The 16,333-nt window shown below is 40.7% G+C and overlaps 1 protein-coding gene and 1 long non-coding RNA gene across 3 annotated transcripts; one reads left to right on the top strand and one right to left on the bottom strand.

The window, feature by feature from the left end:
* Positions 1-2,320: 2,320 nt before the first annotated feature.
* LOC148911066 (uncharacterized) lies at positions 2,321-6,583 on the top strand. Its single transcript, XR_016119819.1, has 4 exons — positions 2,321-2,613; positions 5,930-6,005; positions 6,157-6,209; positions 6,562-6,583. It is a non-coding gene; the product is annotated as an uncharacterized LOC148911066 (long non-coding RNA).
* Positions 6,584-6,693: 110 nt separating this feature from the next.
* On the bottom strand, positions 6,694-14,135 carry LOC148911065 (uncharacterized). 2 transcript variants are annotated; one of them, XR_016119860.1, is made up of 2 exons: positions 13,767-14,135; positions 6,694-6,879 (listed from the first exon to the last, which is right to left on the bottom strand). XR_016119860.1 is itself a non-coding variant. In XM_089030427.1 (2 exons), exon 2 carries the CDS (start codon positions 12,808-12,810, stop codon positions 11,830-11,832), a length of 981 nt encoding a protein of 326 aa, XP_088886553.1. In that variant the 5' UTR covers positions 12,811-13,021; positions 13,767-14,135; the 3' UTR covers positions 10,560-11,829. The 2 variants fall into 2 exon arrangements, 1 of the variants encoding a protein (XP_088886553.1); XM_089030427.1 differs by lacking the exon at positions 6,694-6,879 and adding an exon at positions 10,560-13,021.
* Positions 14,136-16,333: the final 2,198 nt, after the last annotated feature.

The raw sequence follows: 16,333 nt of genomic DNA, 5'->3' as shown, positions 1-16,333 counted from the left end.
TAGTTAAATAGTTATCATAATTATAGCAATTTCAGTAAGTTTAGATGTGAAGATGTGCCGATAAAAGACGTCGTAAAAAAAGGGCAATGACACCCAATAGGTCACCTCGAAGCAATAACGAGACAATAAGGCTGCGTCTAGGAAGTATGAAACGACTGAAATGAATGAGAGTTAAATGCATGAGTAAACAGAAATTCACGAGTTCATGAAAGGGCTGAAAGGGAACAAAGCGAAATCAGCCATGAATCCAAAGTAGCCTTGTTGGGAAAGGCAAACGTAGTAAATATTAGCTGAAAAGACGATCGTAAAAAAAAGCAATGGCGCCCAATAGGTCCACTCGAAGCAAGCACAAGAGTTTGTTTCAAGGAATTTATTGCGGCTTCAAACCCGGTATTTTCTATTGGAACCAAAAAAATTGTAGAAGCAGTTGCGCCGACATTGCCGTTTGCCAAACTGTGACTTAGAGAGAGGTGTAGCTTTGCAGCGAATGCTTTGCCAAAGAATGCGGCGCAGGTTGCCCGTCCTTGGGTTAATATAAGCCAATTGGATTTCGGGCATGCCGGCAATACCTTCTGGGAGATAACGATAATAAGGATGCGTATTATTTGGTTGGTTAATTGAGTCAGGTTTTGGTCAGATCATAATTTATATATCTAGAACATTAATTTCTTCATTGTCGGAGTTCATTATTTACAATTACTAGATACCACATATTAGTAATGTAAAAAAAAAGAAATAATCATAACATATATTTATGAAAGGGTTGATATGGAACAAAGTGAAATCAGCCATGAATCCAAACTGGCCTTGCTTGGGAAGACCAAAGTAGTAAATACTAGCTACAAAGACGTTTGTCAAAAAAGGGCAAGGGCAAACAGACTTTCTGTTGTGGAGAGGCGTAAATTTGCAACAAATGCCTCGCCTAAGAACGCCGCGCCGGTTGCCTGGCCTTGGGGATACTATAAGCCTCTTGGATTTCGGGCATGCCGGCCATGCGTTCGGGGAGATTTGAGACAAAAGGCTGCGGCTAGTAAGTATGAAACGACTGAAATGAATGAAAGTTAAATGCATGAGTAAACAGAATTTCACGAGTTCATGAAAGGGCTGAAAGGGAACAAAGCGAAATCAGCCATGAATTCAAAGTAGCCTTGTTGGGAAAGGCAAACGTAGTAAATATTAGCTGAAAAGACGATTGTAAAAAAAGGCAATGGCGCCCAATAGGTCACCTCGAAGCAAGCACAAGAGTTTGTTTCGTGGGATTTATTGCGGCTTCAAACCCGGTATTTTCGATTGGAACCAAATAAATTGTAGAAGCAGTTGCGCCGACATCGCCGTTTGCCAAACTGTGACTTAGACAGAGGCGTAGCTTTGCAGCGAATGCCTTGCCAAAGAATGCCACGCAGGTTGCCCGTCCTTGGGTTAATATAAGCCAATTGGATTTCGGGCATGCCGGCCATACTTTCTGGGAGATAACGATAATAAGGATGCGTATTATTTGGTTGGTTAATTGAGTCAGGTTTTGGTCAGATCGTAATTTATATATTTAGAACATTAATTTCTTCATTGTCGGAGTTCATTATTTACAATTACTAGATACCACATATTAGTAATGTAAAAAAAAAAAAAAAAAAAGAAATAATCAAAACATATATTTATGAAAGGGCTGAAATGGAACAAAGTGAAATCAGCCATGAATCCAAACTGGCCTTGCTTGGGAAGACCAAAGTAGTAAATACTAGCTACAAAGACGTTTGTCAAAAAAGGGCAAGGGCAAACAGACTTTCTGTCGTGGAGAGGCGTAAATTTGCATCAAATGCCTCGCCTAAGAACGCCGAGCCGGTTGCCTGGCCTTGGGGATACTATAAGCCTCTTGGATTTCGGGCATGCCGGCCATGCGTTCGGGGAGATTTGAGACAATAAGGCTGCGGCTACGAAGTATGAAACGACTGAAATGAATGAGAGTTAAATGCATGAGTAAACAGAAATTCACGAGTTCATGAAAGGGCTGAAAGGGAACAAAGCGAAATCAGCCATGAATCCAAAGTAGCCTTGTTGGGAAAGGCAAACGTAGTAAATATTAGCTGAAAAGACGATTGTGAAAAAAGGCAATGGCGCCCAATAGGTCACCTCGAAGCGAGCACAAGAGTTTGTTTCGAGGGATTTATTGCGGCTTCAAACCACGAGTTTGAACAGGAACCAAATAAAGTTAAGAAGCGGTTGCGCCGACATCGCCGTTGGCTAAACTGTGACTTTCTGTCGCGGAGAGGCCTAGCTTTGCAGCGAATGCCTCGACGAAGGACGCCGCCCCGGTTGCCGGGCCTTGGGGATAGTTTATGACTTTCTTTCGGGCATGCTGTCGCTGCGTTCAGGGAGACGTCGTGAAAGACGTGGCAAAGAAGGTTAGCCACTACGGCAGTTAGGTAGGAAGGCAATTAGGCAGTGAAGGAAGGAAACATGTAGGGAATACTCAAGCATGGAATAACCAAGGTGGGAAGAAGCCATGGAAGAAAGAAACCAAGGAGAGAAGAAACCAAGGAATCAAGGAATCATGAAGGCGAGGAATCTACAAAGCAAGGAACCAAGGAACCAAATGACCAAGGAGGCATTCGATAAGTAAGTCTATCATTTTTTCCTTCTACCTATTTTCGACCAGTATTTTCATCTTTCGTTAACCCTCGGAACATTATTCTTTTAAACCTTCATGACCTATATTTTGTCATAAAAATATTCATCATTGTTCTACAACACATAGAGTCCAAATGGGCGTTTTTAGGGTCAAGCTTGTTTCACAACATTAACCATACAAGAACATGTTTTGGTCAGATCGTAAGTTATTCATTTTAATCGTTGATTTCTTCATCGTCGGAGTAATTTAAGTTTAAGTAATTAAGTTCGTTAAGGAATTTAAGTAAGTTAAGTTAATAAATACAACGCATTTTGCTGTTTTTGAATTCGGTAAACCTTGGTTTATTATTCTAATTCTTATCTTTGTACTTCTTTGTACTTCTATGTACTTCTTTTTTGTTTCTTACCACATGTAACTAAAACTGTAACGTCCATATTCGATCCACTAGATACTTAGTGAACTGCGATTTTTTCCAATCCCCATAATGAAACCTCAGCACGACATTAACAAACTTTAACTGAGTAGCAAATATATTTTCTAGCGTATTCGATGGATACGATGTCTATTGAAATGTTATTTATCTGCGCATTGTAAATGAGAAAGTGTAGTATCTTTCAAAAGCGTTTTCGATGGATACGATGTATATTTAACCGTTATTTATTGCGAACGATATAAATGAAAAAGTGTACACTATTGCCAAGGCATATTCGAAAGATATATTACAAAAATATGTCGTAGTGTTATTCAATAACTGTGCAATATATAATTGAAGACGTTTACTGTCTTATTTTAACATATTCGAAAGATACGATGTATAATAAACGGTTCTTTAAGATGAAATGGTATTATGAAATGTACAGCATATTCGACCGATTCGATGTACTTCTTTTTTCCTTTTTTTTTTTTTTGTTGTTGTTGCTGTTGTTTCGCACGGCATGTAACTTAAGTTGTAAGGTCCATATTCGATCCATAAGATACTTAGCGAACTGCGATTTTTTCAATTTCCCAATTTTGAAACCTGCGCACGACATTAACAAACTATAACTTGAGTTACAAATATATGTATGAGGATATTCGTAGGATACGACGATTTAGTTGCGCATTGTAAATAAGGAGGTGCAGTTTCTTTCAAAAATATATTCGATGGATAAGATGTATATTTATCTGCTATTTATTGCGAATGATTTAAATGAAGAAGAGTACACTCCTGCCAAGGCATATTCGAAAGATATATTCGAAAAAGATAATGAACTGTTATTCAGTAATTGTGTATTATATAAAGGAAGAGGCTTAACGTCTTCTTGAAGCATATTCCAAGGATACGATGTATATTAAACTGTTTTTTAGATGGACATGGTATTATGATTTGCTACAGCATATTCGACCCATTCGATGTACTAATTTTTGTTTTGTTTCGCACGACACGTAACTAAAACTGTAACGTCCATATGCGAACCACGAGATAATTGGTAAACTGCGATATTTTCCATTCCCCATTATGAAACCTGCGCACGACATTAACAAACTTTAACTTAGTTACAAATACATGTATTAGCATATTCGAAGAATACGATGAATATTGAAGTGTTATTTAGTTGCGCATTGTAAATAAGAAGGTGAAGCATCTTTCAACAATGTATTCGATAGATACGATGTATATTATGTTATTTAATTGTGCATGGAATATATGGAAATCTGTACATTTTCGCAATACATCTTCTGATGGTCACGATGTATGCTGTTTTGTACTGGCATATTCGAAAAAATAGATATTGAACTCTTATTTAGTTGTGCAGGATTCATATGAAGAAGTGTACTGTCTTGCGCATATTCGATGGCTACGAAGTATTCTGAGCCTTAATTTCTTGCGAATGATATAAATGAAGAAGGGGACCGTCTTGCAACTGCATATTGTTGAATGTTATTTAATTGCGCATTACAAATGAAGAAGTGTAGTATCTTTCAGCAGCTTGGTATTCGATGGATATATATCGTAATGTAATTTAATTGCGGATGATATAAACGCAGAGGCGCACTGTCTTCCAACAGCATATGCGATTGTTACGATGTATATTGAACTTCTATGAAATTGCGATTATATAAATGAAGGAGTGTACTTTTTTTGCAATAACATATAGTGATGGTCACGATGCATACTGCTTTGTACTGGTGTATTCCAAGGATACGATGGACATTATATTTTTAGTTGCGCACTGCGAATGAAGAAATGTACTCTCTTGTTCTAGCACATTCGAAGGATGCGATGTATAACGAAATATTATTTACTTGGGCATGGTATCAATGAATAACTGTATTATAATATGATTAAGGATTTTCACATTTTATAAGAGGGGTTTAAAAAAATAAATGCCTTTGGTATGTTTTGCCTTTGGTACTGTCTTGCGCATATTCGATGGCTACGATGTATACTGAGCCTTAATTTCTTGCGAATGATATAAATGAAGAAGGGGACCGTCTTGCAACTGCATATTATTTAATGTTATTTAATTGCGCATTATAAATGAAGAAGTGTAGTATCTTTCAAGAGCGTGGTATTCGATGGATACTATATATATCGTAATGTAATTTAATTGCGGATGATATAAACGACGAGGTTGCACGGTCTTCCAACAGCATATGCGATTGTTACGATGTACATAGAACTACTATTTATAGCGAATATATAAATGAAGGAGTGTACATTTTTTTGCAATAACATATTGTAATGGTCACGATGCATACTGCTTTGTACTGGTGTATTCCAAGGATACGATGGACATTGTATTTTTAGTTGCGCATTGCGAATGAAGAAATGTACTCTCTTGTGCTAGCACATTCGAATGATACGATGTATACCGAAATGTTATTTACTTGGGCATGGTATCGATGAATAACTGTATTATGTGATTTAGAATTTTCACATTTCATAAGAGGGGTATAAGAAATTAAATGCCTTTGGTATGTTTAGCTTTATGATTATTTAATACAAAGTTACTTCGCAGTTTTTTGGAACAATTTATAATTTTTTTATTTTGAATTTCAACACTTATTTTCATTTTGGACAAATTGAGCAGGTTCGAGAGAATGGACTGGAAAAATGGAAGAAATAGAATGTGATAGATGCGTTTCGCGTTTTTACTGACTATCTTTAAGTGTGTGTTTTTCAGAATAAAGCCTTGCCAATGATAGTTATCAACAAAAACGTTAGGTACTGCTCTTTGATAAATTCATTCTTGTTTGAAATTCATCAAGACTCATCTATCTTACCCATAGCTTAAAGTATATGTTTTATCATTTTATAAGTCAAGGAAAACTAACCAGTGAAGTGTCAGCCAAGCACTACAAAGTAACCATAGATTTGAAGCCTTATTCTGAAGATGTAAGTAAACAATAATGCTGTTTCTGATTTTTAGAATGTTGCTTTTATCATTGTTACTGTTGCTGTTGTTGTCGTCATACTATAAATGACAGGAATAAAATAATAGTTTCATTCTATCCATTCTAATAATAACATCATATTCATCTGACAGGGAACCCCTGGACAGTACCACAGCCAAGCTAGATGCATGTGTCTCGGTTTAATGTGCATTCCTTTTAAATGTCTGTTTCAGTTTAATTTCTGTTTCTGTTCCACGTGCGTATCTATTTTGTGTGAGGTTTGCCTATCAGTCGGTTTTTTCTGTCTTTGTGTAAGTGGCGTGCCCGCTACGAAGAACGGTAGCCTCCACGTGGCGTAGCGGGGAAGTAATTGCCAGGGTAACCTGCCAGTAAGATCGATTTAAATTGGCTGTTTCATAATACTCCAAAATTCATACAAGATTGAAGAAGGATTTAAATAAAAACCTAAGACTATTGTGGTTTGATATTGATTTACTGGTATGGTATACATGGCCATTATTACGAATAACCGTTCAACTATATTTAATATTTACTAGCACTCTCGTAGATCTTAAGTAAGATATTTTATAGATTTGAGATATTTAAAATTTTATATATTAATGTTAATATGGATTTTATTGATAACTGTTATATTTTCTTTTTTATTATTATTACTTTGTGGCCTCAATTAGTATATTCATGCTAAAGTGTATTGACACGTGAATAAAGATTATTATTATTATTAATAAAAGATATATATTTACCTGATATTTTGTTGCGCACAAACTGTTTGTAAGACTACACGGTCTTGTCTTTTAAATGTGCACGGCAAGGTCCATCCACTGTGCTCTTCAGATCACATTGAAATATTCATGCTGAAATATTGTAGGTACTTATCTTAAATCACATTTATTCATAATTCCAATGCATCAATATTACAATAATATTAATCATTATACTTAGGATGATACAAAAACAATAAGCAATGCAGTAACCGCAAAAAGCAAAAGTCTCTAGTGTATTCTGACGGTCTCTCTACCTTTACTTCATTCACTTTAATGAGGGTTCTCGAAAAACTTGTAAGGGACAGGTGAATTAGGGTTAGGGCTAGGGTTAGAGGGGGAGGGGGAGGACTGGTGCAAATGGGGGAGGGTCATTATTTTTCATGCAGGCTAAAAGGGTGGGACAGAAAGAATTGTGCAAGTCTTAAGGGGAGGGCCAAAGCTTTTTGTGCATAAAAATAAGGCGAAAAGAAATGTAAAAAAAAGAATTATGCTGTCACTGCATGAAGCTGATCGGGGCGTTAAGAGCTATCTAGAACACTTAAAATTGCTTGAACAGAAGAAAGAAAAAAGAAAGGAAGACAAAACTGAAAAGAAATCTGCAGAGGCAAGAAAAAAGTATGAAAACTACAACGGGATTGCGATGCTTGATGATGGCTCTTTAAGAAAACAAACTGTAGCTGTCCTAGATAAACATTTTAAAGTTACATCAACTGCAGTGCCGTGGTGAAAGCAAAATAGACGGGACAACTACAGAGCCTGGCAGTGACACTGACACTGATGGGAGTGCAGAATCTGGATTATCTTCTGATGAGGATTGCGAGGAAGAACAAATATTTGCTGAACTTTGTTCAGATACAGATGACACAGTAGAGTTTGATAGTAGAATGGCAACTACTGTCACTCAGTGACAACAAGATTGGAAAGATGAGCAACTCGTTTACTGCTATATTAAAAACAAGGCCATCTATGGCAAGGCAATGGTAGCAATATTTAATACACAAATAAAATATGTCATCCACGAATACAATATTTAAATCATGCTGTGTTGGCCTGCCGTTGTCCTTGTGGAACGTCGGAGTACAGGTGCAGCCAGTTCTTCCTCAGACGCATCATCACTATCATCATCATCATCAGGTTCAGCTGGTTCTGTCATTGGTTGAAAGGCGATTGTCATTCCTCCAATGTCATCTTCTTCATCTGATGATTCTGGCGATACAGTACATGTTTGTCTAGACCTGTCAGCTTGCTTGTGTCGTCCTCGTATCTCCAGCATTGGTCTTGGACACACTTGCATTTCTCCTTGACTAACAACTTTATCTCCTCCATGTCCATCAGCTCTTTCAACGACATATGTATTGTTGTCTCTTCGTTCGACGATTTTGTACACTTGGTTGTCCCATTTATCTTGAATCTTGTTTCTTCCTCTGACTTTACGGTTGCGAAGGAGTACTCGCTCTCCAACTTGTAGTGGTTCGGCCAGTGCTCTGCCCTTCTGGTCATGGATCTTCTTTCTGACGGTAGCAGCTTCCTTCAAGTTTTGTGTCACAGTGGTATAAGCTTCTCGTAGACGAGTCTGGTGCTTGGTAATCCATTGCTGGTTGTCTACTGTCACTTGTCTGTCATCATCAGGAAGTAGAATGTCCAAAGGTAGCTTTGCATCTCTACCAAACATCAGGTAGAAGGGTGAGTATCTAGTCGTTGCACGTGGCGTAGCATTATAGGCGTAACATAACTCTTTCAGGTGTTCAGGCCACCTTCTTTTCTTTTCTGCTGGTAGAGTTCTTAGAAGCTCATGTAGTGTACGGTTGAATCTTTCGCACTGCCCATTTCCTTGAGGATGATAGGGGGTTGTCCTTGACTTCTTAATTCCATACACTGCACACAACTCCTTGACTAGTTCTGCCTCAAATGACTTGCCTTGGTCAGAGTGTATTCTTTGGGGGATTCCATACACAAGGAACCATTCTTTAATCAGGATCTTGACTACGGTTGTAGCTTTCTGATCACGGGTAGGTACAGCAATTGTAAACTTTGTGAACACATCTGTTAACACGAGGACATTTTCTCTTCCATCTGTTGCAGGCTCAAGCAAGGTAAAATCCATCGCTAGCACTTCCAATGGCCTAGTAGCTAGTAGGCTGCCCATCGGCGTCTTGACTGGAAGGTAGGATCCTTTGGCAATGACACATCTTTCACAATTTGAGATCCATTGCTTCACATCTCCTTGCATACCGGGCCACCAACATCTTTTCCTCAAGAGCTGTTCTGTCCTGTCTTGTCCTTGATGTCCACATTGATCGTGCGCACCCCTCAGTACTTGTGATTTCATTGATGTGGGGAGTAGCAGTAACCGAAGCTCACTTCCCTGTCCGACTCCTGTACGGCGGTAGAGAACTCCATGGCTTTCCTCAATCCTGTTCCAGTACTAAGCAACTTCCTTGTATCCCTTGTCTCTTGTTGGCTTTGCCTTTTACTTGGCCGACAGTCCAAGGTTTCGGTAGTGGAGGAGACGACTGATACATGGGTCCTCCTGCTGTAGTCGTTGGATCTCTGTGAGAGGTGTGGTTGGGAATGAGGTTGCTTGCTCCTCCAGCGCACTTGTCTCTGTGTTGCTTATGAACGCTGCTGATACCATCAAAGTGTTGACGTACCTCTTCTGGTAGGTCTGTAGTATTGGTAGAGTAGGCTAGGGTACTTCTTACTTCAACTGTGGTTGGTTCCTTCATCTCGGTTGATGCGACCTAGAGCATCTGCATTCTGGTTGTGACGTCCAGGGCGGTACTTGATGGTGAAGTTGAAGTTTGCTAATTCTGCAGCCCACCTCTGCTCCACAGCTTTCAGCTTACTCTTTGACTGTAAGGTATGTCAGCGGGTTGTTGTCTGTGTAGACGACAAACTTCGATCCCAGCAGGTACTCCCTGAACTTCTCACATACAGCCCACTTCAAGGCTAGTAGTTCCAGCTTCCTCGATGAGTAGTTCTCCATGTTTCGCTCTCCACCTCTCAGGCCTCGGCTGGCATAAGCGATCACTTTGACTCTTCCGTCCTGTTCTTGGGACAGCACGGCTCCCAATCCTTCGTTGGACGCATCCGTCTCTAGGATGAAGGGCTTGGTGTAGTCCGGGTAGGCCAGTACTGGTGCTGAGGTTAGTAGATTCTTTAACTTGTTGAAGCTCTTGTGGCACTCTTCTGTCCACAGTACGCCAATCTGCTTCGGGTGGTCTTGTTACTTCCTCCGCTCCCGAGCTCAGCAACTAACTTGTGCAGCGGGACCTGCCATTTGAGCGAACTTGGGGACAAATCTTCTGTAGTATGACGCGAAACCAAGGAATGATCGCAGATCGCGCACTGTCTGGGGACTGGCCACTCGTTAACTGCCTTTGTCTTTTCAGGGGTCTGTCTCGACACCGTCAGCAGAGACCACGTGCCCCAGGTAGGACACCCGATCTCTGAAGAGTTGACACTTGGTTGGTTCAACCTTTAATCCATGATGCTTCAGCTTACTAAATACCGTTTCCAACCGCTCAAGATGTTCTTCAATGGTGGATGAGAAGACTATGATGTCGTCCAGGTAGACCATCAGGGTGCGAAGTATGTCCTCTCGGAAGACTCCTTGCATCAACCTTTGGAAGGTCGCTGGGGCATTCTGTAGTCCAAACGGCATCCGAGTGTACTGAAACAAACCCATGGGCGTTGTGAACGCAGTCTTGTGCTGATCATCAGGATGGACTTCAACTTGATTGTAGGCTGATGCCAGATCTATGGTGGAAAAGTACTTTGCGCCACGCAGTGCCTCCAGTGATTCCTCTATCCTTGGTAGGGGGTACTGATCACGCTTGGTTTTCTGGTTCAGCTTCCGGTAGTCGACGCACATCCTCAAGGCTCCAGACTTCTTTCGTACAAGCACTATTGGGGAGGCATAGTTACTCTCACTTGGACATATCACTCCTCTTTCTAGCAAGTCTTGTAGATGCTGTTGCACCTCCTGGTATTGGTTTGGAGGAATCCTTCTGTAACGCTCCTGCGACAGGCACATCATCGTCTGTGTAGATGCGATGATATGTTGTCTTTGTACAGCCAAGGTCCTCCTTACATGAAGCGAAACACCTCTTCATTTCTTTCGAACATCTGGAGAGCTTTCTCCCTCTGAAGTTCCGTCCCGGGGAAATGTTCCAGGGTAATCCCGTGAGGGGGTGTCTGTATCCTTTGCCAACGTACTTTGCCCACAGCTTCCCGTTGGGGTGGCATCTGAGGGTCAGCACTAAGGTTACAGCACACTGTCACCATGTTATTCTCGTGTAGGAACTCCAACTGCTCTCCTCTCTTGACCATCTCTCCCTCTCGCACAATTCCCATCCGCGTCCTCGGCTTTAGCCATATGTCCTTTGCCGTCTGGTTGGCAACTCTGACATAGTAACACGTCTTGGTAGTATCCACGAGAGTACTGGCCACGGTGAGGTTTCCTTCTACTGGTACACCAAGGGGTTCGATCACAGCATCAGTGCCCCATGATGGGCCTGTGACCAAGATATCAGATTCCTGTGAAAGCAGGGACCCAGACTTTGTCTGAGCCGGCTACTTTCACGAACCCAGTTTTACGTTTACTCTTCTTCTCTTCATCTTGCAGGATCTGTTGGTATTGGGGCACCTGCCCAAGAACGTTGGTTCCCAGTAGGCCAGGTACCCTCCTCTGCATTACTGTAGTGGCTGCTGTGTCCTTCGTGATGAAGATGCCGCACCCAGGGACCACCACTCCTCCGATCTCTACTGTAGCGACGATATATCCAATGTAAGGGATGTCCAAACCGTTAGCTCCTCGCAGCTGCAGTAATCTTGTTTCAGGGTGTAGGTCTCCTAGGGTTGGCTGTAGCTTTTCCCTGTAGAACGACTCGGTGATGAGGGTAACCATGGAGCCCGTATCCACTAAGCTTTTCACAGGTACTCCGCCAATCCTCGCCACCACTGTGGGACTTGTCCCGACAAACTTTTCGTTCTGAAAAAGAGAATTAGAGCCACTACAGTTCCTCTCCACGGTGTGGCTCACTGCCGTGGAGAGCTGGAGTTTGACTCCTTCTGTGGTGCTGCTGGTGCCTTGTCTTTCAGGGGCTTTGGGCAGTTCGGCCGAAGATGTCCAAGCTCGTGGCAGTTGTAACATCTCCTCGGACCACGTGGGGGACTTCGTGGTGGTGATGGGCTTGCTAACTTCATGGTAAGTTGGGTTAGCAGCTTGTGCTGCTCATCCAGCAATTTTTGTTGCTGCATGAGCCTCTCCACCAGGGCCTTCTGTCCTGCGGTAAGCTCTTGGATGGCATTTACTTGGTTGCTCTCCACCAACACCTCCTTGGCCGCTGCATGGCGATGTGCTCCTCTATCTGTGTCTTCCGAGCTACGATAGGCCTCTTGCCTCACCTCGTTGAAGGTCTTCTCGGGATGTTCTCTGATATAGCGCTTGAGATCCCTGCGCAACAGGTCGTCACGCAAGTTCTCAACGAATGTGTCTCTGAGGTTCTGGTCCTTGTTTTCCAGGGCTCCTACGTGTACTCTGGTTATGTGCTCTGCCATCGACATCAGGGCATGGGCAAAGTCCTGGATGGGCTCCCTGTCACCTTGTTTTCTGGCGAAAAACCTCTGGAGAAGCTGGGTCTTGGTGAGCTTCTCTCCGAAGACGTCTCTCAGAATCCTGAAGAAACCCTCCGGGTCTGTCCAGTCATCCGCAGGCCTTAGTCGAACTTCATCTCGAGCCGCTCCTTCTAAGCTATGGTACAGGAAATCCACCGCCTCTTGATCAGTTAACTTCTGGGCAGCCACAGACCTCTGTGCATCCGCTATCCAGTCTTCAAGCACCTTGTCGTCTCTGCCACCAGCATACTTTCTCAGCTTCTTCTCCCTTGGTACTGTCACTTTCACCACTGGTGCAGGAACAGGTTGGGCAGGGGGTCCTCCTTCAGCCTGCATGCCATCCAGCTGTGCCTTGAGTGCAGCCAATTGCTCTGTGAGTGCAGCCACAGCTTCTTCTGCCATGATTTCAGTCTCGTTCCCGTTTGTAAATAATCAATAACTACTAATGTCAACTTTCTTGCAATCCCACTTCTGACACCAAAAATGTAACCGGCGGCAAGGCGCTCAGCTATGAATCAGATTGCAAGTGGTTTTGACAAAAGAATTTATTGAAAAATTCACACAACTTTACAATACTCGAAAAAAAAAACGGGAACGAGATTACAGGATATCTCTAATGAAAACAAGAAAAATATTTACAATGAGATAAAATAAATTTGTAGCTTATCTAAATAGCTAAAAGTTATGAATAAAATACAGTTTTGCTAGATATAAATAGAAACGGAAATACGTAAATTACGTCACAGGTAATTTGAATATTGCATACTGATTAGCAGTGTTTACAATACGCGAGTGAAAATTACTAGGTTGCAAAGTTTAATGTACAAGTCGGTAAACCGTTTAAAATGAACTAAACCAATGGAAAAAGCAATAGGAAAAATTGACTAGAGGTTAACTATGGCTTTAGGTAAGTATTTTAACCTTTGTTTATGACAAACTAAGAATTACACGGTTTACTGAACACGCGGTCGCGACAATGACCTTGAGTGTAGAGTTTAAGTAGCGAACAAATTAAAGGTTGGAAAGAAAAGGTCTTTTATCCCGCAGTTAAGGCTATTTATCGTAGTAAAAAGGTTAAACAAGCGAGTAAGGCGGTAGCGATCCTATAGTAAACGTTTTAAAGAGTTTAAAAGACAAGATACACTCAGCGTGATTACTAAATTACTACTGCGTGAAATTGATAACTTTGTACTAAATTACGCGCTAATGCGACTAGAATTACTACAACATGAAACGAATGCTTAACAAATATGTAGAAAATCTAAGCTATAAAATATAACGACTAGTTAACGATATTAACATAGATTTGTCCTAAATCTATCCTAGGTATAAGTGTAAAAGGCTTCAAAGTTTCATACCTTTACATCGTAGAGAATTCCTTGTCTTGATATGTGCAACGTCTTCAAGAACTTTTACTACACTGATTTAAGCTTAGTTTGGGCCTACTTTTATGGGAAAACCTGCATTCTTAAGACCTTACACATCCTACGCAATGTTGCACGCCCTAGGCGCAAACAGGATGTCCCAAACACGAACTTACGTAAACAAGCGCCAAACCTAGGCATGACTCACTGTAATGTAATTACGTACGGAAATTATTTCTTGCTTACGCATTTTCCACGCAAACAGTTAACTAAAGAATTACATTCCTATGTGTACACGAGGCATTCCTAATTAAAAATATAGATTTATGACTAAATAATTACTGTCCAAAATAGTGTCTTTTGACTCTGTCACAGGGGGAGGGGGAGGGGGAGGGGGAGGGGGAGGGGGAGGGGGAGGACTGGTGCAAATGGGGGAAGGTCAATATTTTTCATGCAGGCTAAAAGGGAGGGACAGAAAGAATTGTGCAAGTCTTAAGGGGAGGGCCAAAGCTTTTTGTGCATGAAAATAAGGTGAAAATAAATTAAAAAAAAAAAAAGAATTATGCTGTCACTGCATGAAGCTGATAGGTGCGTTAAGAGCTATCTAGAACACTTAAAAATGCTTGAACAGAAGAAAGAAAAAAGAAAGGAAGACAAAACTGAAAAGAAATCTGCAGAGGCAAGAAAAAAGTATGAACACTACAACTGGATTGCGATGCTTGATGATGGCTCTTTAAGAAAACAAACTGTAGCTGTCCTAGATAAGCATTTGAAGTTACATCAACTGCAGTGCCGTGGTGAAAGCAAGGTTAAACTAAATACAGTTCAGAGGGCATATAATACACAATCTTCATACAGTGGAACAAAATAGACGGGGCAACTACAGAGCCTGGCAGTGACACTGACACTGATGGCAGTGCAGAATCTGGATTATCTTCTGATGAGGATTGCGAGCAAGAACAAATATTGGCTGAACTTTGTCCAGATACAGATGACACAGAAGAGTTTGATAGTAGAATGGCAACTACTGTCACTAAGTGACAACAAGATTGGAAAGACGAGCAACTCGTTTAATGCTATATTAAAAACAAGGCCATCTATTGCATGGCAATGGTAGCAATATTTAATACACAAATAAAATATTTCATCCACGAATACAATATTTAAATCATGGCTTCATTATTTAAAAGCATAAAAAATATATTTCATTTAAACGTTAATATTTTCATTTATTCCTTTTTTCATTTTCTGAAATTTAAAATTTTTATGTCATTGTAACAGATTTTTATTTAAACTTCATAAATATCTTTAAAATTAAAATTATTTATTTAATCTTTACATTTTCATTTGATATTCCTGGGACGGGCTCGGCCAAATCCGTCTGGGAAGGAGATTCCAATGATAACAGCAAAAATGGGTACTAGGCTACCATGGGTGACAGCGTAAACTGAAGCGAAGAGAGGGAAAAGGTCGGAGAAAAACTATTTTCCTCTCTTCGCTTCTGTTGACGCCATTGGTACATGTACATTTACCAAATTACAAGCACGCCCTCTCTTCAAGGCTTAAGTGCTCGGGTAGGTCAGGATCAAAGTTAGTGTTCTAATTTACAGACCCCACTTTAAAATGCATTGACATTTGGGGCTGTGAGTAATTCAGCGGGTAGATTGTTCAATTGATTTATTGTGCATGGTAGAAAGCTGTATTATATATATCTTTTTTTCTCGAGAGGAATTTGAAAGGATCTGTTGTGATTATTTCTTAAGTTTCTTGTCAAGGGTATCAGTTCATTACAGAGATCTACATCAACTAAGTTGTTTATAATTTTGTACAGCATAACTAATCACTGGTCAGCTCTGAGCTGCTTAAGACTCCGCAAACCAAGCTGTTCCAACATCGCGGTGACACTAGCTTAGCGGCTGTAGTTGTTGCAAGCAATTGTGGCTGCTCTTCTCTGAGCCATTTTGATCTTATTTTGAGTCACTTGGGTAAAAGGGTCCCACACAGTAGACGCATACTCAATTTGAGGACGAAAAAGGGTTTGTATGCGTTAGCTTTGATGAGTTTTTGGTGAAATAGCAAGTTCTGTCTCAGAAAGCCTGTGGATGAATTAGCTTTATTGAGAACAGAGCGTATATGTTCATTCCAAGAGAGCTTATGATGTACAGTGACACCAAGGTGCTTAACTGCATCTTTTTGCTTAAGGGTCTGGTTGTGTAGGACGTAATCATAGATTAGAGGCTTCCTAAGCCGTGTGACTCGAAGCACATTTATTGTCAGGGTGGAAAGACATCTGCGACTTATTTTCTCATTCTTCAAGAAGTTTAAGATCTTTTTGTATGGTGGCAGCATCGGTTTCAATAGTCAGCAGAAAAAACTGATGCTTTTTTAAATATTGTTTTCCGTAGTGTTGATGGAAGAAACTCAATTAGCCCCCCCCCCCCCCCCCTAGAATTTTGGCTGGATTCGCCATTGAAATAGTTGAACTTTGGACTGTAGTTTAGCTGGAAGATGGTTGATATATATTGAATATAGTATCGGTCATTAAAAATAATATCAGTCAG

This window comes from Actinia tenebrosa, unplaced genomic scaffold (assembly GCF_029948245.1).
Source record: "Actinia tenebrosa isolate PJP-AT-01 unplaced genomic scaffold, QUT_ActTen_1.0 PGA_scaffold15__27_contigs__length_11533743, whole genome shotgun sequence".
Taxonomy (NCBI): Eukaryota; Metazoa; Cnidaria; class Anthozoa; order Actiniaria; family Actiniidae; genus Actinia; species Actinia tenebrosa.
This window is presented reverse-complemented; position numbering and strand designations above follow the sequence as displayed.